Here is a 26,199-nt window from a genome sequence, read left to right as displayed (position 1 = left end):
GACAGATGTTTATTTTTATAATTAACAGTATTATGCTTCAGACACTAATTTCAAATAAAATGATAGTATCATGTAAATTTGATTCTTTCAACCCCATAATTTTTGTTTTCATTTTATCATGAACCATAATACAAGGTTTCTCAACCTTACCACTATTGACATTTGGGCCAGGTAATTCTTTGTTGTTGATGGTGGTGGTGGTGGTGGTGGTGGTGGTGGTGGTGGTGGTGACGATGAGCTGACTTTTCTGTGCATTGTAGCAACATCTCTGTCCTGTACCTACAAGATTCCAGTAGCACTCCCCAATTGTGAAACAAACATTATCTCCAGCCATTGCCAGGAGTTCCCTGGGAGACAAAATTTACTCCTGTTGAGAATCACTGCCATAGTATATCTACTAAAATTCTTATCATGCTTTTCAGGATCATAATTTGGAATAAAACAGTGTAAAATCAGTAGCTAGGCACAAAATCAACAGCATAGAAATGTTGCTAGACAGTATTTTGTATAATTCAATAGTTCAACATAAATAAAATGGTCATAAACAGTAACTACATTTCATAATCAAAGACAAGATTGTCTAGGTAATTGGTACAGAACAGACCACTGGGAACATTTTTGTGAGTGCCACACAGGGCAATAAAATTAGTTAATAGTTACACATGTCATTTACGGCTGTTTTTCTTCAATCACTATTTTAAATATGAAGTAGCAGGATCTGTAGATATTAAGAGGACATGTGAAGGTCCTTGTACTATTTTGTGTTACACCAAAAATCACAGTAGTTTTCCATGGCATGCTGGAGTAAAAATGTGTTTCACTCCTTTTGTCATTATGTCTACAACAGGTGATCCCCAGTGCCCTGCTGGGAACATCATTAATTGAACTTCCTCTCCAAAATTTTTGGCATTCTGCATCATGACGAGCACTCAGCAGGCCAGCCAATTTACAAGATGTTTTTCAGTTTAAACATATGCCAGAGGAAAAATTTAAATGTAGCTATTTGAGTTATATAGAAAAGAAAAATTATTTCAATTTATTAAATTGGATATGCAGGAGGGAGAAATTTACAAAAGCCTTAGTTTCCAATATCTATTAACTTATTATGCATTAGAAAGCACTTTATGGTAGTTTTATTGAACATTTGTATGAAAACCTAAATAAAAGTTACTGATGGAGAATCTAAAGTGCAGTTGACATCACTAGATTTTTTGAAGTGGGTGTCCAGAAGAAGGTAAACTACGACCAAATCTTGAACACTGGGTGAGAACCCTACTCTCCAGAAGAGTTTGTGTTGTGACTTATTCCTGCTGTGGAACAAAGCAGGAAGAGGAAAAAAGAATATAGTGTCAGGTCTTCCCTGATTCTGTTACTAAATGAGTTGAGAGTAAGCTTGTTTTAAAACCTTGTCTCAACAACAACAAAAAAAAATCGTGAAAAACATTAATTTAATATTAGACTTAAAAGTAAAATTATGTCATGCTATGGTCTTTCAAGTTACACTTTTAGCTCTGGCTGGTGTAGGTCAGTGGGTTGAGCACTGGCCTGTGAATCAAAGGGTTGCTGGTTCGATTCCCAGTCAGGGCACATGCCTGGGTTGCAGGCCAGGTCCCCAGTTGGAGGTGCGCGAAAGACAACCACACATTGATGTTCCTCTCCCTCTCTTTCTCCCTCCCTTCCCCTCTCTCTAAGAACAACAAAAAAGTTACACTTTTTAACTATTTTAATGGTTCTTTTGTGGTAGATTTATTATGTGTTTGTCCCTAACTGGAGATGTACTGAAAGTACCTAACACAATACTTGGCACACAGTAGACAATCAATAAATAATTGCTGAATGAATGTGTGGGAAGAGGGTGTCTTGGTGTAGCAGTCTGTCTTATTGTACAATATAAAGATTTTTAAATCAGGAGACAAAAAATATACAAAAAGAAGGGGTGTACCCATCACCCAGCTTGAACAGTTATCAACTCATGACCAATCTTGTTTCAATCATGCTCCCCATACCTTTCCCTTCTCATATTATTTTGAAGCAAATTTCAATATATCAATTCTTTGATAAGTATTTCAATATCTATCTTTAAAAGATTAGGGCTCTTTTCTTCAAACATTGCCACAGATCCTTAGCATACCTGTTGAATAAAATAATAAGATAATTCCTTAATATCACCAGGTACCATGTCAGTCTTCAAATTTTCAGTTATCTCATAAATGCCACCCCCCCACACACATATTTTTATTTGAACCAGGACGCAAAAAAGGTCTGCATATTTTTTAAAAATCCACCACATATTGTCATTATTTGATTTATTTCTTAAATATTTTTAATCACTAATTTTCCCCATCCTCTATTTATCTCCCCCCCCCCTTATACTTTACTTCTTGAAGAAACTGGGTTGTGTGTTGCAGCGTTTCCCACAGCCTAGAGTTTGCTGATTGTATCCTAATAGTGTCCCTTACTTAAGTGTCACTTAGGTTCCTCTGTCTCTTGTATTTCCTGTAAACTGGTAGTTGGAGCTAAAGGTTTGATCAGATTCAGATTCAGTTTTCTTCTTGGCAAGTTCAAAAAGAATAATGGCAGCATTATTGGCTTTTTGCTTAGTGCCTTGCATATTGATTTAACTAACATTTATTGAGTATTTTTCTGTGTGCCTAGGAATGTACTTATATTTTACAGGTATTGTGTCATTTAATCATATTTAAGCGTCATAATACTATTACATATCCATTTCTAGCTGATGACCAGACCTCTTATTAGGGCCATCTTTTTTCCTTTATATTGAATTTATTGGGGTGACACTGAATAACAAAATTATACAGGTTTCAGGTGCACAATTTTATGATACATCATCTGTACACTGTGTTGTGTGTTCGCCACCCCAAGTCAAGTCTTATTCCATCACCATTTATCCTCCCTATACCTCTTCCACCTATTCCCCAACCTTCTCCCCAACAACAGCAGTCACTACTCTATTGTCTGTGTCTGTGAATTTCTCTCTCTCTTTTTGCTCAGTCTCTCCATCCCTCTGCCCACCCCTCCACCTCTACAGCTGTCAGCCTGCTCTCTTTCATGAATCTGTCACTGTTTTGCTTGTTAGTTCATTCTGATCATTAGATTCCACATATTAGTGAAATCATATGGTACTTGTCTTACTCTGACTGGCTTATTTCAGGGTCAAGTAATTTTAAATGTCTTTCAAACAAACCCCTTGATATATACCCCCATTGTCATTTATGTGATTTAATTTGGAATTGTCTGAATTTTCTTTTTACTGGATTTATTTAGACTATACAAAAATACCTCGCATTAAAGACATTTTTATATTTTAATAAAATTAAAATAATAAAGCTTAAAGACCTATTATTTAACTGTGAATTTGTTGCACTTAAGCTTTTTGTAATGGGGTTAACCATAATTTAACTTCACAAAGACTGATATCTAAACCACACATAGGGCTAACAGAATTCAGTTCCTGTCTCTTTTTTCGTTTTCACTCAGTGTCTTCTGGAGGTGCGCTTTTATATCTTTTTCATCTCTTTCTGCTTTCATTGTATGTTCACAGTGCTCACAGGGTCCTACTGTTGCCCAGCATAAGAAACTGGCTTGTGATTTTAAAAGCAAAACTACCTTTTCATTGTTTGTTTACACATCTTTAATTTTTTCTGCTCAGTTCTTTCCATAGTCCTAAATTCTACTGTTTATAAAACCAGACCATTGGAACTCCAGACTAAAAAAAGAAATGTTAAATTATCTTGACCAGCTAACACTTTTGAAGATTAAACTGCTTGATAGGTGGTTTGTTGACTCCAAGAAAGAATATGGCTGTCAAAAAGGGCCCCTTGTCGTTAACGGGGCCCACGTTTATCATTGGAGTCTAGCAGCTATTGTTTATAGAGGCCTCTTACACCGCATATCAGGGAAAAGCCTCAGGCTGAGCTGCCAGCCTCTTGCACTGAGTTCCTGCTACCTGAGCTGTACCTAACAAAGAAGTTCCTGGAATCGTATTTTAACCAATGGGCTGAGACCTGCCCCATCCAATTGGAGCTACACAGCTATATCTTCATTTGCATCTTTACTGACTAATCTGAGCAGCTCCATAACAACCAATGAGGACAGTGCTGTTTGAACCAATCAACTGCAAATTTGGATTTCCGCTTTGCATTAAAATGGACCAGTCCAGGACCAGGGCAAGCACATTGTCTATATAAGCCAGCTATCCTTTTGTGGAGAGTGGGGCATGTACTTTTGATTTCCACTGGTTGCTGTGTTTCCCTGGTTTGCAAAATACCTGAATAAAGTTTCCCCTTTTACTGCACCCCAGATGGGGACACCTGTTGGCACTAGATTGGTGGCAGCAATCTTTTGTTGACAGGTTGATGGAGAAAAGTACCAACCAGCCCAAGTAACAGATACTAGAGCACTGGGAGCAAAACAATGCAAAGAGGATCCTATTATACAGCTTTACAAGCTGACTTGCAAGGAGTGATGATGTATTCTTTGTATATCTTAACCTTTCTTCTCCAATCATTTCTCCTTTAATAGTTTAACATTCTCAACTTCGCAGAATATCTATCAGGTGAAGCATTTGGTTGATCAAATAGAAGGAACATAAGGCACTAGTGAATACAACAGGGAACTCGGAGTTTGGTTTCTTATTCTGGTTGTACCTCACTATGAGGTATTGGGCAACTAGCCAAATTCTTGTTCTTATTTTTTTTAAATATAGTTATTTTTATCATAATTATCCATACAGAACTTCAAGATTCTTATTGGAAACAGTCTTCTGTAAGTTTGTAGTAAATAGAAATTGTGTCTCTCTTTACCTGATCTTACAGGGTGTCCAGGGTAGTGTGGTACACGTGCTTGTGCTTAATAAATAGCTTTCAGTGATGGTGGTATTTGGAAGGTTATACATTTTAAAGGGTATTTTGTTCCCCTTTTCCTTGGCAGGACCAAGGAGCTTCCTTTTCTAAGACCAGTACTGTTTGAACTCAGTGAAAGTACACTTTGTTCTAGGAGAATTGCCATATGAAAGCCTAGAATATATATTGAGTTCTTCCAAGAGGGGGGAAAATCACGTTCTAGGACAGTGAATGCTGACTTGGTGCTGAATGAATGATTGTTATGTGCTCTTTTACTCACAGGCTCGCTTCTCATATGTGCGGATGAAATACCTTTTCTTTTCCTGGTTGGCGGTTTTTGTTGGAAGCTGGATTATATATGTGCAGTACTCCACCTATACAGAACTATGCAGAGGAAAGGACTGTAAGAAAATAATAGTAAGTATTTTATATTTTCTGGTATATGGCAAAACTTAGATTAATAAGTTATATTGATAACACATTATATTTACTATTTACATATTTAATATTTTCAAAAAGTAACAGTTAATTTGACCTTAAAGTTGTGCTTCTTAGCATTTTGATATAAACAAGTTAGTAGGAGTCTGCCCCACTTTGAAAATCCAATATTCAGAAGTCTAAATATATAATATAGATTAGTGTGAGAACATTTTTATTACAAAGAGGCATTTTTATTTTTCAAACATACTTTAAATTTAGTTTAATCAGATGGGATTGTTATGTACAGGCAACCTTTCCAGAACGCATCTTATGAATAAATGGAGTCATTCTTGAATATCAGAAATTTATCTAAAAAGCATATAAGTTCTCTTATTATTTCATTTCTATCCCAATGTTTGGCTGTATCTTAGGAAGATCACTCTATCAGTCTAAGATTTCTAGTAGTAATTATTGGTTCCATAGCACTTGTATTTTAAATGTTTGAGAATAAGTAAATTTAATGCCTTGTTTTCTGCTAATGTATTCTGCTGTAAATAATATTTAAACATTTCTTCTGAGAATTATCTTTTTGATAACAATGATTGTTGAATTCCAATTATTATAACTTGTTAAAGGTTCTATAATTATTGAGTGGCTACTCTTAACCCACGCCAGTGGTGCTAGGTGTGTGCATAGAGCAGAGAGCAAGACATCCCAATGTTACACACTTATAGGAGGGAAGAAAATGAATAATTACAGTAGGAAAGTTAAATATTACAATGAGAAGTATCACAGGAACATAAGACAGGGAGACCTGACCTTTCCAAAATCCTAAGAAAATAAAAATCAATTTAACTTTAGGTGCTCTATGAGTCAGGATTTTTTAAAAAAATTATTCTTCAGGAATATTACAACCTCTTAACTAGGCAAGGGAGGAATTACTAAATAATACAAGAAGTATAAGAAGCAGGGAAATTAATTAGCAAAGGAGAGCCCAGATCAAGGTTTAAAGATATCAATCTTATGTCCATTCCAATTGGTCATACAGATCCTTGATGAATTTTAATGTAGGAGGAACCTCCAGGGCCAGGCAATGTACTGGGTACTTTTACATGGCCATTAATACTTAATATAATACTATGAAAGTCCGTCCTTTCAAATAAACAAATGTGACTCAGAGAGAGAAGAATTTGCCTGTGATGGTGGAGCCAGAATTTGATCCTGATTCTGTCTCTGTATAAAGTTCATACTCTCTCTGCTACCCTGTGTCAGAAAAGACTGATAAAGAAAGCTAAAGTTTAATAAAGCTAAAAAATAACCAAACCCTATAAAGCTTACCTTCAATGAAGAAGCAGAAGTTATGCTATTAAATATAATAACATATAAATAACCAAAACTATTTGAAATGCTTATTTCCCTTCTTCTAGACCACCTTTCTCAAACTAGGTGCCTAGGAGCACATTAAAAGGTTTTTCATGGATACAGGATTTCCATGGCCAGATATATTTGAAAACAGAGGATTAAACAAAGATAAATAACTGACTTAACTGAGGACTTCTCAAGATCTTTAATATGCTGATGTGGATTATGCGTCTCCAGAGAAAGCAAGTGTACTTGATTAAGAAGAAAATCTGTGCTTTCCACAGCCCTCCCTGGAAGACATACTAACATCATCATTTATTAGAATAGTTGTTCTAACAAATTAAGCCAGATGAAACAGATATGCTTTTACCTTACATTAACACAATAAACTTCAAAATGTAAGGCGTATGTTGGTACATATTCTCTTATGAGTGGGCTATGGTATCTCATTATTTTCCTTTAATTTTGCTTTAATTGATAAGAAATAGAAGCAGAATATAATTCTAGATAATTTAATACTTATATTAATAAAACTCGAAAATGATGGAAAAATTTTCTGAGCCTGAAACATATCTTTCCTCTAAGGCTAGCTTAAAAAAGAAACATAGTCACTCTGCATTTGGAAAGTATGTTTTTAAAACTTACCAAAACTAATAGTACTAAGATAGTACGTACTAATATTACACAGGAATTGTTTGATTAGAACTATAAGCAAGCAGAAAAAAATTTTTTTAAAGTATAAATGAAAGCTTTTAAAAAAAATCCTCACCTGAGGATATGTTTATTGATTATAGAGAGGAAAGGAGAGAGGGGGAGAGAGAAACATTGAATGGTTACCTCCCGTATGCACACTGACCCAGTAAATAGGTATGTGCCCTGACTGGGAATGGAACCCACAGCCATTTACTGTATTGGGCAATGCTCCAACCAACTGAGCCATCCTGCCAGGGCAATGAAAGCTTTTTTAAAAAATCACATGTAAGTGAACTTGTGCAGTTTAAATTTGTGTTGTTCAAACGTGAGCCATAGAATAGTTTCTACCTTTTGGCTATTGTAAATAATGCTGCTATGAACATTGGTGTTTGAGTCCCTGCCTTCAATTCTTTTGGGTATATACCTAGAAGTAGAATTGCTGAATCAGATGGTAATTCTGTATTTAACTTTTTAAGGGACTGCCATCTTGTCTTCCTAATTCTATTAAATTTATTTCAATTCTCTATTGAAATTATCCATTGTTTTATTTATTTTTCTCTTCTTTTTTCGTTGTTTACTTGAACATGAACGTAGTTGTTTTAAAATCCTTTTTGGATGACTCCAATATCTGGATCTGTTTCTGTTGTCCATGTTTATCGCATTTTTGGTCCTGTCGTTTTGTCTTTTGGCATGCCTGCAATTTTTTACATAATGCTTCCAGATAGTTTCCCTTCCCTCTAGTAGGCAGTTATAATGGTCTCTGGTCATCTTAACCCCATCATGCACTCTTTGGACAAGAGGCTGGGTTGCACCTCTGGTAAAGCTCAAGCTATTTTTGGCTCATCTTCATTCCAAGAACATAGCCCTCTAGAGACTTTAACTGAAAGCCTGGGAATTTATCGGGGTTTCTCCCTCTGGCAGGTTCATAACTCTAGTCTGTATCTTGTGAGGCTGCCAAAACGTCTGCTCTGCTTTTCAAAGGCTTTCCAATGAGATTTTTAGCCTCGCATTCTGTAAAGCCTCAGGATTTGGCACATATCCCAACAGGATAACTGGCTGTATGTTTGAGGCTCCCTTAGTTTCCTATGAAAGCTTGCTGGTTTCTTGTCCCCACAGCAGCTCTCTTGTAGTATATAGTACTGGGTCTCAGACCTCTCTGTTCATGCCCAGTATTAGCAAAGTCCCCCAGGAAAGAAGAGGCTGTGAGTCAGCTTACTTCTCTGAAGTTCTTTTAGTTTCACTTTTACCCCTGGGGTTCAGCCCTTCAGGGTCTCAGCCCAAAGCATGGTGTACTAAGATCCCATCCTTGGTAGTCACTGAACTAGATTTTTATCTTCCATAAGACTCTGTATTTCAGGTCATATCTGAAGGCAGTTGCAGCCACAAAATCTGGGTTCGTCTCTCTCAAATCTTATCCTCTCCCAGGTCTTGATTAAGTAATATCTTGTTAGCTTTTTGAAGCTTTAATATATACTTTAAAATATTTTTTTCTGCTTCTTAGTTCTAATCAAATAATACCTATATGATATTAGTACTATCTTAGTATTACTGATCTTAGTACTACTACCAGTTTTGGTAATATGAACATAATTCCCAAATGCAGAAAAGCAATAATTTTTTAAAAGCCAGCCTTAGGGAAAAGATATATTTTAGACTTAGAAAACATTTTCATCATTTTCAAGTTTTAGGAAAATAAACATTAAATTATACTAGAGTTATTTCTTATCTATTAAAGAGAAATTAAAGTCTCTAGGGAATTACTGTGGCTGTCTCATTCAGGACTTTGACTCCAAAGTGAGATCATTGTTTAGGAGTTAGGAATGACAGGTGATCAACAGAGTGTGGTAAATAGTTCACTTATGTTTAAAAATTGTAGTCTATCACATCTTACATAGCTTTCTTCTCTGTATACCTGTCTCTGTCTTTTCCCCTCTCTTTCCATATGTGTGTGAGGGGTCATATCTATTGTAGTGTTTAAGAGCGGAAGCATTGGAATAAGAGCTTCAGGTTTGAGTTCTACCTTTGCTGTTCCTTAGCTGTATATGCCTGGGCAAGTTATTTAGCTTCTGTAAAATGAGGTGAATAATACTATATGTCTCATCAAATGGTTGTAAGGATAAGGTGAGTTCATGTATTAAAAGATCAATAATACTGTATTGTATATTTGAAAGTTGCCATAAGAGTAGGTTTCAAAGTTATCACAAGAAAAAAAAATGTAACTGTATGATGATGGAAGTTAACTAGAGTTATTGTGGTGGTTATTTCACAATATAGATGCTCCCTAACTTATGATGGTTCAGCTTATGATTTTTCAACATTATGATTGTGAAAACAATGCACATCATAAATTACGAGATATTCAACACCTTACTGGCTTTTTGTTAGATGATTTTTCCCAACTCTAGGCTAATATAAGTGTTCTGAGCACATGTAATGTATGCAAGGCTAAGCTATGATGTTCTTTAGATTAGGTGTATTAAATACATTTTAGATTTAATGATAGTTTCAATTTACAATGGGCTTATTGGGATGTAACACTGTTGTAAGTCAAGGAGCATCTGTATATACAAATATCAAATTTATTTGTATATACAGATATCAGATTACTACAATGTACACCCGGAACTAAAATAATGTTATATGTCAATTATATTTCCATTTTTTAAAAAAGAGAGACTTATTACCAGGAATTGGCTTACGCAGTTGTGGGGGCTGGCTAAGCAAGTCTAAAATCTATAGGATAGGCTGTCCAGAAAGGCGGTCTGGAGCGTCTGGGCCTGGGCTGAGGCTGATGTCCACGGATAGAATTTCTTCATCAGGGAGGCCGGAACAGTTTCCTTAAGGCCCTTCAACTAATTGAATCAGGCCAGCACAATCTATCTAGGATAAACTCTCTTCAAAGTCAATTGCTTATGTACTTTCATCACATCTACAAAACCTTCACAGCAATACCTAGATTGTTGTTTGCTTTATTAACTGGGGGCTTCAGGGTAGCCAAGGTGACACATCCAAAGACCAACACATCAGGCTAAAATTATTCTGTTAATACTATAAATAGCTGTACTACAAAAAAATGTATAGGAAGAAGGCTTCAATGACTAGAGAGATCATCGTGGGTAGAATAGTGGAGAATAGTGGAGAAAGGCTATTTAGAGGAGATAGAACTTCTGCAGGGCCTTATAGAATAGAAGGGATTTAGAAAGATGCTAAGGAGCATCTTTCTCTTTTTAATTACAAGCCCAGTTTGCCTGAACACTTTTATCCCAAAGAACAAGAAGCTGAGAATTCCCAGAACCATGCATTACTAGCCCCTGAACTACAGCTCGGTCACTGAGCCTTTTGGCTGCCTGTAAATTAATGTATTTTCCTCTTTTGTCCTTTTATTGTAAATTTAAAAAACAAAGTGTTGAACAAATCAGGTATGTATTTCATATAAATTATAAACTACATGTATTAGCCTCTTTTAGTAATCAAGTCTATTATAATTTCAACATTGGTCATCACTATAGAATATTACTATAATTTCCATAAGATGTTTTCTCTAATCACTGGATATTATAAGGTTAAGAGGATTCTCAATTTATTTAAGTTTCTAGGAAGCTGGGAGCGATAACTGGGATTAATTTTGCACATTGTCCATTGATTTGCAATTTGAATTCAAATTTCTTATTTTCAGTTTTAGTAAAAGTATGAAACTTCCTACTGTCATATCTGTTACTTAGAACTTGATTCTAGTGAAATGTATAACAGGCTTTTAAAACTTCTGAGAAGGGAAATGGAGTAGGGGTGGTACACCCTGCGAATCCAAGGCTAACCTGTAGAAGTTGTTTACAGGCAGCTCTCTAAAACTGACTAATGCTAATTAGATGTGCTTGAGAGGATTCATTTCTTTATGCAATTGTGCTTCTTTCTCTCTCTCTCCCTCTCTCTCACCAACCTAATTAGAATGTTATACAATATAACTCACTGTACAGTACATTTTCTCTGATCATAGAAATCACTTATTCACTCGTTATTTAAGCAAGTCCTATTTGGAGCTTAATCATAAAGTATTTTGCACAATTTGACGTGGTTTGCTGGGTTCTTTAAAGAAGAAAAAAAAGTGAGAGAGGGAGAAAACTTTTTCTTCTATACATTTTTCAGGACAACATTCTTTAATATTGATATTTCTGGCATGTTCCTCTATGATCCAAAGTGAGGTTCTCCCTGGGTACTAATGAGGAATCACAGTGCCATTTTGGTGAACCTTTGTGACTGTTATGTGAGCATGTGCTTTAAAATTGAAGCATTAAAAGATGAAAGAGCCTCTAAATTTTATTATAGTCTCTTTTAAGATTTAATTTCTAGAGATGATTGTTTGTTGCCTAAAACAACTAGTTTAACATATACTAAATTTAATATATTTATTATAACCATGTTTCCAGTTAGATAGCAATACATAGCTAATGACTTCATTTAACTTTGCATCTGCTCAGGAATATTTATTATTTGACTGCAGAGGTTCATTTTGTTCCATTATCTTATATTTTTAAAATATATGGGACCAATCTACTTGGTACACACTGTTTTAAAAGTACAAGCTTAATTTTTTCCTTTGAAGAAAAGTATAGTCTTCCTTTCTGCCAACTTGAGTTAGGTTACCAATCTTTTCTTTGTAAATTTATAGAAAAATATTTACTGAATAAGTTTATTTCAAGTCTTAACTAACATAAGCTTTATTCTAAGGATAATCTCACTGGTTTTATTATAATAGCAGTTCTGGTGGCCTTCATGTGTTATGCTGCACTCATGTCACGTGATGGTCACTGTGATTCTGAGACAAGTGGTATCATTGTAATCCTTTGCCATCATTCCTGAGAAGCAATAAAGAGACTAAGGGTGAAAGCCAGTTTAGAAGAAACAAGCCAGTAATAAAACACCATGTCACTTTAGTTCTGTGCTTACTAGCACTGTGCTAGAATCTGGAGGTACAGAGATAAGAGGATATGGAAAAATAAACAAGAAGCACATGACTAAGACTGGAAGTAGTGTTGCTAGATTTAGTAAAAACAAACAAAACAAAACAAAAAACAGGGTCTTTGGTATTGTAAATAATGCTACACTGAACATGGGGATGCATATATTTTTTCAGGTTAGTGTTTTAATTTTCTTTGGATAAATACCCACAAGTTGAATGGTTGGATCATATGTGGTTCTATTTTTAATTTCTTGAGGAATGTGTATACTGTTTTCTATAGTACCTCTTAATCATTTTTAAGTGTAAAGTTTAGTAGTGTTAAGTATATCCACATTGTGTGTAACCAATCTCCATAACTTTTTCATCTTGCAAAATTGAAACTCCATACCCTTTATACAACTTCCCATTCCCCCTACCCACAGGGCCTAGCATCCACCCTTCTCCTTTCTGTTCCTATGAGTTTGACTACTTTAGAGACCTTGTCAGTGGAGCCTTACAGTATTTGTCGTTTTATGACTGGCTTATTTCACTTAGCATAATATCCTCAAATTTATCCATATTGTAGCCTGTGTCAGAATTTCCTTCCTTTTGAAGGCTGGACAATATCCCATTGTATGTGTGTGCCACATTTTGTTTACCCAGTTATCCACTGATAGACCCTTGGGTTGCTTCTACCTTTTGGCTGGGAAATGGTTTTAAGTTAACTTATCCAGTTTGGTCATGCATGTTTCTTAGATTCTGTTTTGAAAGATAATGGCAGCCATTGTATCATAATGTTTGATACAGGTGAGTATTAGTACTTCCACACAACCAAATTACTAGGTTATAATGAAAATGATTTCTACTATACATATAGGCATTTATTCAGCACAAAGTTATTTACAGGTAGCCACACAACATTTCATATAATCAGTCTGTAAACTCATTGAATCTCTAACTCAGTCATTTTAGCAGTTCTGTCACCTTGCTTGAAAGATTTACTTAAGGCAGAAGCAATGATGCTTCAGAGACAAGCGTATTATTACCCTTATAATTAGTATCAGGGAACTAGAAATTCTGAACCAGTGATTCTCAGAAAGTTGTCTCTTTGACCAGAAGCATTGGTGTCATCTGGCAAGTTGCTACAAATGCAGATTTTCAGCTCCCCCTAAACCCTAATGAGGCAGAAACGCTGAGAGTGATGTTCAGCTGTTTGTGTTTGAACAAGACCTCCAGGAGATCTGAAGTGGCCTAAAGTCTGAGAATCTCTGCTGTAAAATGATTAGCTCTGGGTACCTCCCTAAAGATAAAGATTATAGCTTCATCTGGTTCTTATACCCTTTTTGTGAAAGGGTAGGGAATATCTCATATTTAACCAATTCATATATCTTAAATACCTTTAATTGCACCAATAGGCATTTCTAACATTCATCATGCTGTTTAACAGGCCACATATTTCACAAATGAAAATCTAATTTGCTAGTAACAAATTTAAGGAATGGATTAATCTTGATCAGGATATGGAGCATGGGTTTCCTTATTACCTCATTAGAACTCTAGCTGAGCACCTGTACAAGCCTGCATCCTGGTTAGGATATTAGAAGCACCTGGACTATAAATTCACCTGCACATGCACAACTTACCACCATCACCACACTGTGTATGCTGACAAATTTTAACATATATTAGAGACATTGTAACTGAAGGGAAGGAGAGGGGTGTGTGTGTGTGGAGGGGTGTGTGTGGTGGGAGATGAAAAGAGAGTACAATGATCACTGTTAATGGCCAGGAAAAAGAAGTCAGGAAAGATGGAAAATATGAGAAGCTGAACACAGTGCAAGTGCAGAGAATGGGGAAGATTTTAAAGCTGATGTAGGACTTGGGAGAGGGTGCTGACTAGAGACTTGGAGAATTTTCAGGCATTGTTAAGAACCCAATTCTGCTGTTTTTTTCTAAGTAAGGAGAAATGGATAAGATTGCCTCAAATACATTTTTAGAACATGAATCTTAGAAAATCATTTAAAACCTAGTACTGTGCTTCTGTTCATTGTCTTTGCCCCTGAGATACAATTTCCGTTGCTTATGAAATCATTCTTTCATCTTAGGTGGGTTTTGTAAAATTTAGCCAAAGAGCGCCATCTTCTGGTATTATGGTACTATGTCCAAGCAAAGGAGGATATATGGTAAAATCATTGTAGTAATAAAAATATCTTAGGGAAGGAAAAACCTTTGACGTTTTCTGCTGAGTTTTCTATTGTAGAGTTGAACATTCTTTATAAGCTTTATGTCTTTTTAGTTAGAAGATCAAATTACTGACCGTGATTATAGTTGTGTATGGCCCTGCCTGAAAAAGCAAAACAAAACAGTGTGTGGCTAACCATCCTTTTTATACAAGCATGAGGGAAATTTGCTTTTGGTTCGTGATGGAAGCCACAAGTTGAAGAGCCTGTTTTTTGTAACTGCCTCTTTGATGCAGGGTTGGCTTGAGGCCTTTCCTCAAAACAAGAATGTGATTCTTTTAGCTGAATGCCAGATTATTCTTCACTGCTTAACAGCTTACTGATAAAGGTATTGGTTTTTTCTTTTTTGTCTGTTTTAAATTTTATGAAAAAGTATTAATTTTACTTCAGGGGGAGCACTGGGAACAGGTATGTGACCCAGCCATTGTTAAACCTGCTACACTTTCCTCTCCAAGATGAGTAATTCTGTTTCTTTTACCTCAGTGGTTAAAAGCACAAGCTCTGGAGGCAGACATCTGGGTTAGTCAGATCTCAGCACCACCACTAACCTGTTCTGCTTCTTAACCTCTTCTTAACCTCACTTGCCTCAGTTTGTTCATCAGCAAAATGGAGATACTGTAATGGTAATAATACTTCTTTCAGAGGAAGGTTGTAAAGATTAAGGAGATCTACATGAAAGCTCTTAGAGCAATGTTAACATGTAGAAAACAACATGACAAATACCCAGGTACCTACCTTCTATGTAACAAACCTTAACCTTTCACCATATTTGCTTCATTTTTAAAAAGAAAAAAATCATTACGGTACAGGTGAAGCTCTCTTTATCTTCTCTGATAGTCTCCTTCCTCCTCCCCAGGAGTAACCACCATCTTGAATTTGATATGAGTTCTTGCCATCAGGTTTTCATAATTCCACTGTGTGTATGGGTATATAAATAATATCTAGTATTGTGGTTTATGTTCCTAAACTTTAATAAATGACACTAAACTGCACATATTCTGCAACTTTTTCCATCTGAAATTATGTTTTCAACATTTTTCCATTTGATATATATAGGCCAAATTCTTTTATTTTAATTACTGAATAGCATTTTATTGTATGACTATGCCACAATTTATTCAGCTATTTACTTGATAGACATTTACGTTGTTACCTTATTTTTGTTATTGTTTTACTTTATTTTCTTTTGTCTTTATTTTTATTGTTGACACTATGGCAGATGGTCCCATTTTTGTTAACTATTTTTCACTCTTAAAAAAATCCTGTATCACACCCTGAGGTCCTCCTTGACATGATTGAACCTGCAACCCAGGTATGTGCCCTGACAGAAATGAACCCTCAATCTTTTGGTGTATGGGACAATGCTCCAACCAACTGAACCACCCAGCCAGGGCTACTGATTCAATTTTTTATAAATGTTTATTAGTCTTATTCAGATTTTCTATTTCTTCTTACATCAGTTTTATTTATATTTTTCTATAAAAATTGCTTATTCAAATGTTTTGCCACAGAGTTGTTAATATTATTTACTATCACAACCCTTTCTTTTTCAGTCATCTTTATTTGTGCCTTCTCTTTTTCTCATGATCACTCTTGCTAAAGGTTTATCTCTCTTGTTAAAGTTTTCAAAGAACTAGCTTTTGGTATCATTGATCACTCAATTATTAAGCCTCTTTAGTTGAGTGCTATCTACTTATACTGTCTCTTGTTTTTTCATCATTGTAAAGTTGAAAATTTTCCTCTAAGAACTGTGTTAGCTGTATCCCACAAGTTTCGATGTGTATAACTTTGTTGTTGTTCCGTTCTAGATATTCTACATTTCAATTGTGATTTCTCTTTTAGTCCACAAATTAGTTAGGAGTGTGCTTTTATTTATTTATTTTATTGTTGTATTTTTCCATTACTATTTAGTCCCCCTCCCCACCATCACCACACTGTTGTCCATGTCCATTAGTCCTTTTTCCTTCTTGTTCAATCCCTCCACCCCCTAACCTCCCCTCTTATGGAAGATAAGAATGTGCTTTTTAGTTTCCAAACATGTCTGTATTTATTTATTGTTGGTTTCTCATTTCTTTGTGGTCAGAGGATGTGGTTTATGCAATCTTAATTTTTGAAAACCCTACAAGCTTTTGAATAAGGCCTCAGAACTCCTACCACCTTTGGCTCAATAAAGAAACATGCCAATGAAATTGATGGCCATCTACTACCAAGCAAAGATGCCAGACAAATGATTCTATGTTTCCTAAAAATCCTCCTAAAATGACCTGGGGAAGAAAGTATTGAGCATCTCTCTCTGAGTGGTCTCCCCAAAACTTGAGTGTAAGAACTATTACTCTGCTCCTTCTATGAAGATGAAACCTAATATTCATGCTTACAACTAGGTATGAAGGAGAAAGCAGGCTCAGTCAAGGGCTCACCTAGGAATTTCTTTGCTAATGATAGCTGAAGGACAGCAAGCCCTAAGTGCTGACACTTAACGCTACACATGGGCAGGGCTCTCCATCTCCATCAAGGCTCTGCTATCCTCACAGCAAACTGTGGGAAGTATTAGATTTAAACTTTATATACTACACTTAGTGGAAATGGGAAAAACAATATTTGCCAATCACAATACAATAAAGCTCAAAATTAACAAAAATATATCTGGAAATTTTTTAATATTTAAATTATTGAGTCAAAGAGAATACAAATAGAAAATTTAAGTATCTAAGAATAACAATAATAATGTATTTAAAAAAATACATTAGAGCCCTGGCCGGATAACTCAGTTGGCTAGAGCTTTGTGCTGATACACCAAAGTTGTGGGTTCAATCTCCCGTCAGAGTACACATAAGAATCAACCAATGAATGAGTAAATGAGTGGAACAACAAATCAATGTTTCTCTCCTTTCCTCTCTCTGAAATCAATTCAAATAAAATAAAATATATCAGAAACTAAAGATAAAGCTAACCATAAAATTGAAGAAGTATTTAGAGAAGAATATAGTCTTAATTACATTAATAAATGACAACAAAACAGATGGATGAATTAAAAATTCAAGATATTAGAAAACATCTAAAGAAAGCAGAATTAAGGAATTAACCAATATAGAATAAAAATAAAAGACTATGTTCCTGTAGCTGAGGGAATTCCTCTGATCATCATCTTCAAATCTCTGCTGCTGGCTGATATAGCTGTACTATCTTTTATTTTCAACTTTGACACTGTTTTCTCATGATTTTTTATTTAGGTGAACTTACTCATTGACATTTATAGACATCACTTAGTTCTGTGTCACATTTTACAACCTGCTTTACGTTTTTAAAGATTGGTTTCTATTTTTCTTGAGAGGTTTTCTATTTCTTTAATTTGTTTTATGCATGTACCTTCTGATAATTTAGGAAGGTTTGTATTTGTTTTTACCTCTTCCAGTGGTTAGCTTTATACTATAACTTCCTTTATTGATGAGAGAGAGAGAGAGAGAGAGAGAGAGAGAGAGAGAGAGAGAGAGAGAGATTTATTGTTCCACTTATCTATGCATTTGTAACTGTGTAAACTTGAGCAAGTTACTTAACAGATTTTTTTTTCTTATTTTTACAATGGATATAGAAATAGATTCTATGGCTGTAACAGGGTTGTTGTCATGATAATAAAAGTATAGCACCGGAACAGTCCCTGACACATACTAAGCATTTAGTAGCTATAAGATATTGTATTAACAATTGTTAAGAAATAGATTCTTAGGGTCGATTTAATCCCAGGACTACATTTCAAATGGCTTCCATGTTTAGTTTCTCCATTCATCTCTTGGTTCCCTGAAATACATTCTCTAATAGTTCAAGAGATATTATTGGGGACCTCCAGCCAAGATGGAGGCCTAGATAGACATGCTGCATCTCCCTCCATAACTAAGAAGGGATACAACTACCTCAACACTAGAGACAACCAGAAGTTTCAGAAAATCGAGCTGCATGGAAGTCCAACAAACAAAGATATAAAGAAGAAATACTCATCCAGACAGGTAGGAGGGGCAGAGCTGGAAAGGACGCGGTGTGGTGGCGGCAGCAGTGGCAGCAGTGGCGGCAGCAGACCAGCAAAAAGCACAGTCACACGTTTTTAAAAGTGGGGAGGGACACTTGGGGAGCACTCCCAGCACCAGACCAGACCGCGCAGCTCATGGTTCCAGTGCTGGGGAAAATAAAGCTTCTTTGCTTCTGACTGTGAATATCAGTGGGGACTGGGGTGGAGGAAGAAAGTGCCAGTCTCTCAGCAGAGTCTGCTAGTTTAAAGGGCCCCCACAGTCCTGAAATGTTTGCAGACCCACCCACTCTGGGAAGTGCAGCCAGGGCAACAGCTAGAGGGGCACCAGTCCTATACGTAAGTGAGAGAAGCACCTAGAAGAGGGCTGAATGCTGAGCAAGTGGCACTGTTCCCTCTCAGATCCCTCCCCCACATACATTGCCACGACATGGTGAAACGGGTCACCCCATACTGATGAATACCTAAAGTTCCACTCTTTATAACGCAACAGGTGTGATAGCTCTACCTAAGACACAAACACAGGAGGATGTCAAGTTGAGACAAGAAGTATGGCCCAAAAAAGGGAATAGATCAAGATTCCAGTGAGAGAACTAAATGTCTAGGAAACAGACAAACTAAGAGATGAAGAGATGGCCAGCCTAACAGACACAGAGTTCAAAACACTGGTGATAAAAATGCTTACAGACTTGACAGATATGCTTGAGTATGGCAAACACAGAAGGGAAGAAGTGAAGGCTATGCTAAGTGAAACGAAGGAAAATCCACACACAAGCAATAGTGAAGGAAAGGAAACTGGGGTTCAAATAAATGATTTGGAACATAAGGAAGATATAAACAGCCAACCAGTACAGAATGAGGAAACAAGAATTGAAAAAAATGAGAGGATTAGAAACCTCTGGGACAACTTTAAACATGCCAATATCCGAATCATAGGGGTGCCAGAAGGAGAAGAGGAAGAGCAAGAAATTGAAAACTTATGTGAAAAAATAATGAAGGAAAACATCCCAAATTTGAAAAAGGAAATAGAAATACAAGTCCAAGAAGCACAGAGAATCCCAAACAAGGTAGACCCAAAGAGGACCATGCCAAGATATAATTAAAATGCCAAAGGTTAAAGAGAAACAGAGAATCTTAAAAGCAGCAAGAGAAAAGCAGACAGTTGCCTACAAAGGGATTCCCATATGGCTATCATCTGACTTCTCAAAAGAAACTTTGTATGCAAGAAGGGACTGGCAAGAAGTATTTAAAGTGATGAAAAGCAGGGACCTACAACCAAGATTATCCAGCAAAGCTATCATTTAGAATGGAAGGGCAAATAAAGTGCTTTCCATGCAAGGTAAAGCTAAAGGAATTCATTATCACCAAGCCCTTATTATATGAAATGTTAAATTGACTTATTTAAGAAAAGGAGAATCAAAAACTATGAACATTAAAATGACAAACTCACAACTATTAACAACAGAACCTATAAAAAAAATAAAAACAGAAACAAACTAAGCAACCAACCAGAACAGGAACAGAATCATAGGTGTAGGGACCATTTGGAAGGTTATCATCAGGGAGGATGGAGGGGGAGAAAGGGGGAAATGGTGTAGGGATTAAGAGGCACAATTGGTAGTTACAAAATGAGAAGGGGGAATATAAGAATAGTATAGGAAATGGAGAAGCCAAAGAACTTATATGCACAACCCATGACATGAACTAAGGGTGGGATTGCTGGAGGGAAGGAGGGTACTGGGTGGAGGGGAGCAAAGGGAAGAAGTTGAGACAATTGTAACAGCACAAACAATAAAATATACTTTTAAAAAAAGAGATATTATTTGGTGTTATATTTTGTGATCCTTACATGTTCAGAAACATTTGATGCCTTTTACTTGAAAGAAAGTTTGGCTATGTAAAATGATCATTGCTATTACTGAGCACTGATTATCTGTTGAGGTATTATTTTAAACTGTTTCATTAAGTCCTTTGAATTCATAGCCATGTTTGTTCTGCTTCAGGGCAGCGTTTTTCTAGAAATTTTATTTATCTGACACTTGCTTTCCCTATTCCTTTCCTCCGTTTCCTTGTAAATTTGCTGTACAGATCTCATGCTTGTTTTCTTTTGATTATTACTCATTACTGAGAATTTTTGGAAGCAATTGGGGCAGTAAACTGAATCTGTAGAGAAGCTTCTGTGCCCACAGTTCATGTGCGTTGTGTGTGTGCAAAAGAAAACAGGTGAGACAGAAAGACAGAGACACTCACACAGGTTGGTTTAGCCTGTGCATCTCCCTAGCAACAATAGAGATGCTCATGACATGGTGTTCTCCAACCCTTATTTCATTAACAGCCTACCTCCAACATGGATAACATTTGAAAGATTTTTATCACTCAACATTCCCTTGCCCTGCACTTCATGATGCCAAATAGAGTCCCTGAAAGTTCCCACAGCCGTACCTCTTAAACCTTCATAGCAAACCATGGTGATGATTCTTCTCCTTAGATGTACCACCTATGCAGTGTTTTGCCAGCTTTGTCTGAGAATTGAGGTCACAACAGGTATTTAATCTCAGCGTGTTTCTGGACGCTGGTATAATTTTCACTGAATTTGGCAGGCCATCCTTATTTATTGTGTCCTAGGATTACATTAGTACCTCATTTTATCAAAGATAGAGTTGGCAGTTCTTTTTTAAAATTTTGTTTCCTTTTCCTTTTTATTGAATTTATCGGGGTGACACTGGTTAACAAAATATACAGGTTTTAGGTGCACAGTTCTACTACACATCATTTGTACACTGTGTTGTGTGTTCACCACCCTGTTTATTTCTTGATTTTTGGATGACCTCAGGATAACAGAGATAACTTTATTTTGTTATTTAAAACCTTTTGTTAACTTAAACTTTATTTTTAAACTTATTTTAAAACCAGAGCCATTTTAAAAAATAGTGCTCCTATTCTTGGAGAGAGTAGATACCGTACTGCCTCAGACCATGTTAAGTGGGAAGAAGTTTCAGAATTCTGTGCATGCTATTCGCAACAAGGTCTCGCATCATCACATCGCTACTAAGGAATAGAGCTTGGGTTCAAATCCAAGTCTGTCCATATCCCAAGCCAGAGTTCTTTGTATTGTGGAACCTTCTCTTAAAGAATATAAATATCTCTTTATGGTGTCTTTATTATGTTTCTTCTTGTGACCGTTTTTCTATTAACTACTTTATGTCCTGTTTTTAGTGTGACAAGTACAAGACTGGAGTTATTGATGGGCCTGCATGTAACAGTCTTTGTGTTACAGAAACTCTTTACTTTGGAAAATGCTTATCTACCAAGCCCAGCAATCAGGTATGGATATTATGAATACACATTACAGATTGATGGTACACTCTAATTTCATCTTTAACTAAAGCATTATTAAAAGAATTCTTGAACCTGAACTTTAAGACATTTTATATATTCTAGTTTGGCGTGCTTTGATTCACTCATCCCACTGATGGTTATTGATCCCCTATTCCATATTCCAGCACTGTTTCAGTTACTAGGAATACAATGGGGATTGAGATAGATAAGATTACTTTGTTATGGATCTTCCATTACCCAGAGGTGTGAGAAATACAAACATTTAGTAGATAAATGAATGGGCAAGATAATTATAGAGTGTGGTATCTTTTATAAGGATATAAACAGGGTGAATTAATGGAGAATGCAGGGGTCAGGGGTTGTGAAGATGTGCTTTAGAGGGGGTGATCAGGCCTTAATGAAAAATCAAACTACAGGCAAGGGGCAAAGGACAGGATGAGCTAAGTCACAAAAAAAAGAACTACAAATAACTGATAAACAATGAAAAAAATGTTCTACCTTACTTGCCATCAAAGAAACATAAATGACAAAAGTAAAATACTATTGGGCTAGAAGAAACTATAACAAGCATCAACACTGATTTTCCTTGGGCAGTGGAATATTACATAATTTTTAAGGTCATCTTTTTTCTTTATATTATTTCTAAATTTCCAGTATATCTTCCTATAATTACTCATAATTATAGGTAAAAGTATAAATGTATTTTAAGTCGACAATGCTAACAATGTTTAAGAGGATTTCTGAAACAAAATCTAACATGTAAATAACTATCATATGATCAGAACTGTTTAAGACATTGGAGAGTCCATGGAGAACAAGACAGATTAAGCCTCTGGCCTCCTGTGCCTTATGTTTCTTGTGAAAGAAGAGATAATATATGAGTCATTAACTTAATAAATAAGGTCGTATTCAGACAGTGCTAAAGGCTATAAAGAAAATAAAATGGGGTAATGGGTTAGAGAGTGACCTGAAACGGAAGAGGGGCCCACTCTAGATGGGTGGTTAAGGAAGGCCTATCCAAAGTGACACCTGAAAAAAAAAAAAAATGAAAAAAAAAACAAAGTGACACCTGAGCTGAGAGTTGGAACATGTGAAGGAGCAGCTGTGAAGATCTGTGAGTTCATTCCAAGAACCAAGAGCAAACAAGGCAGGTCATTAAACAGAAATAAGGTTGTTACGTCCAAGGAACAGAAAGAAGACCACCGTAGCTGGGAAATAGAGACCCAGGAATATGTGGTACAAGATCGAATTAGAGAATAAGGCCAGGACTGCTCACACAAAGCCTAACAGGCAATGGAAAGGTCTTTGGACTTAAGTCAAACTGAATTTGAGGATTTGAAAGCAGAAGAGTGATATAATCTGCTTTGCTTAGATTAATATTATTACTGACTAATATAATCCCATTTGTTTTTTATATATAAGCAAGAGTACACTGCCTGGCCTCAAATGCTGGGTTTGCCATGATTGTGTTATCTTCAGCATGCTAGGTAACACTACTGTGTTACCTTCACACCCCTCTGCTTCAGTTTTCCATCTGGAAATTGAGAGTAATAGTATTTATTTTATAGGGTTGTTATAAGGAATAAAATAATAAATTAGTAGACCAGAGCACACAGTAAGCACCATATAATGTTAGTTTGATAAAAAGATAAATAGTTCATAGTGACTAATTCTGGGCTATGGGATTAGGGAAATGGATATAGCAGAACTTTGCCTTTCATCTTTTTATGTAATTTGACTTTTAAAAAATTGTATTTATAGCTGTAAGTGCTTACATTAAGAAACAAGAAAGATCTCAAATAAACAACTTAGCTTTACAATTTAAAGAACTAGAAAAAGACAACTAAATTCAAAGCTAACAAAAGAAAAGAAATAATACAGGTTATAGTAGAGATAAAAGAAATAAAGAATAGAAAAACAATAGAGTGTGTCAATGAAAACAAAAGTTGGTTCTTTGAAAATATCAATGCACTTTTAGCTAGGTAGTCAAGAAAAAAAGAGAGAAGACTCAAATTGCTAAAATCAGAAATGAAGCGGTGGGGGGCATTTCTACTGATTCTACAGAAATTAAAAGGATTATGTGAGTACTATGAACAATTGTACACCAACAAATTAGATAACCTAGATGAAATGGGCAAATTTATAGAAACACAATACTTACCAAGAAATAGAAAATTTGAATAGACCTATATATACCTAGTAAGGAAACTAAATCAGTAATCCAAGTCTCCTAACAAGAAAAGCCCTGGGCCTGCTGGCTTCACTGGTGAATTCTACTCAACCTTTAAAGAACTAACACCAATCCACCTCAGACTTTTTTATAAAATATTAAAGATGCCCTGATTGGTGTGGCTCAGTTGGTTCGGTGTCATCCCTCAAAGCAAAAGACCACTGGTCTAATTTCTGTCAGTGCACATGCAGGTTCAGTCCCCAGTTGGGTTGCATACGAGAGGCAACTGATCAATGTTTCTCTCTCACATTGATGTTTCTCTCCCTCTCTTTCTCCTTCCCTTCCCCTCTTTAATAATAAATAAAAATTTAAAAATTGAAGAGGAAGGAATACTTTCTTACTCATTCTATGAGGCCCGCTTTACTCTGATACCAAGGTCATATAAAGACACTACAGAAAACAGATCAGTATCCCATGCAAAGAGTGATGTAGAAATCCTCAACAAAATAATAGCAAACCAATTTTAGCCATCGATTAAAAAGGATCATACACCCTTATCAAGTGGGGTTTATCCCTGGAATTTGAGGATGGTTCAACATAGGAAAATCGATCAATGTAATACACCACATTAACAGAATGAAGGAAAAGAGAAGGATCCTCTCAATTGATGCAGAGAAAGTATTTGACAAAATTCAGTACCCTTTCATGATAAGAACAGTCAACAAATTAGGAATAAAAGGCAACTATCTGAACATAGTAAAACCCATATATGAAAAAACCACCCATAGCTAACATCATACTCAATGGTGAAAGACTGAAAGCTTTTCCTTTAGGATCAGAAACAAGATTAGGATAACCACTTTCAACACTTCTATTCAACAAAATACTGGAAGTTCTTGCCACTAACCAAATCAATTAATTAGATAAGAAAAAAATATTGGGTTGGCCAAAATGTTTATTTTTTTTCTGTAAGATAGCTCTGTTGACACTTAGTTGGCTTTAACTTCATTTGAAATAATTTTGTTAGATTGCATTGTGATAGCTGTCATATCAGCGTGCATTTTTAAAAAACTGATCAAAATTGGTGAATTTGTGTTCCGTCATTTTAATATTGAAGATGGAAGAATATACACAACATTTTCCACATATTATGCTTTATTATTTCAAGAAAGGTAAAAACACAACTGAAATGCAAAAAAAGATTTGTGTAGTACATGGAAAAGGTGCTGTGACTGACCAAACATGTCAAAAGTGGTTTGCAAAGGTTTGTGCTGGAGATTTCTGACTGGATGATGCTCCGTGGTCACATAGACCAGTTGAAGTTGATAGTGATCAAATTGAGACATTAATTGAGAACAATCAACGTTATACCACACAGGAGATAGCTGACATACTCCAGATATCCAAATCAGTAAAGTTATTGGTCAAAATGAAAAAAAATGTGTCTTATTTTGCAGAAAAAAACTATATCAACTTTTTGGCCAACCAAATACAAGGCATCCAGATTGGAAAGGAAGAAGTAAAATCATCTCTGTTGACATATGATATGATCTGATCTAGAAAACCCTAAAGATTCCACACACAAAAAAATTGTTAGAGCTAATAAGTTAATTCATCAAAGTAGCATGAAAGAAAGCAACACACAAAATTCAATTCCATTTCTATACACTAACAGTGAACAACCCAAAAAGGCAATTAAGAAAACCATTCTATTTACATAGCATCCAAAAGAATACTTAGTAATTAACCAGGACGTGAAAGACTTGTACAATGAAAACTTCTGAAAGAAATTAATGACAAGCAAATGGAACACATTCCATATTCATGGTTGTAATCCTGAATATTAAGTTGTTAATATTCCCCCAACGTGATCTCCAAAGTCAGTGCAGTCAAAATCCCAATGACAATTTTTGCAGAAGTAGAAAAAAAACATCTTAAAACTCATATGGCATCTCAAGGGACCCTGAATAGCCAAAACAATATTGAAAAAGAAATACGAAGCTGGAGGACTCACACTCGTGATTTCAACTCTTACTATAAAGCTACAGTAATTAAAACAGAGTGTTATTGAAATCAAGACCATCATATAAACCAATGGAATAGAGAGCTCAGAAAAAGCCCTCACATATATAACCAAATGATTTTTGAGAAAGGTGCTA

The 26,199-nt window shown here is 35.7% G+C and overlaps 1 protein-coding gene across 1 annotated transcript in view; it reads left to right on the top strand.

Annotated features, from left to right (window-relative positions):
• DIPK1A (divergent protein kinase domain 1A) overlaps positions 1–26,199 on the top strand; it is a 107,531-nt gene that overhangs the window by 77,870 nt on the left and 3,462 nt on the right. Inside the window, exons 2-3 of the mRNA XM_090269737.1 lie at positions 5,145–5,279; positions 21,748–21,855. Of these exons, the coding sequence (XP_090125863.1) occupies positions 5,145–5,279; positions 21,748–21,855 (243 nt within the window). The remainder of the gene's footprint in view (positions 1–5,144; positions 5,280–21,747; positions 21,856–26,199) is intronic.

Source organism: Furipterus horrens, unplaced genomic scaffold (genome assembly GCF_987537825.1).
Source record: "Furipterus horrens unplaced genomic scaffold, mFurHor1.1.pri manual_scaffold_3, whole genome shotgun sequence".
NCBI lineage: Eukaryota > Metazoa > Chordata > Mammalia > Chiroptera > Furipteridae > Furipterus > Furipterus horrens.
The sequence above is the reverse complement of the archived record's forward strand: the minus strand, read 5'-3'. Positions and strand labels throughout refer to the sequence as shown.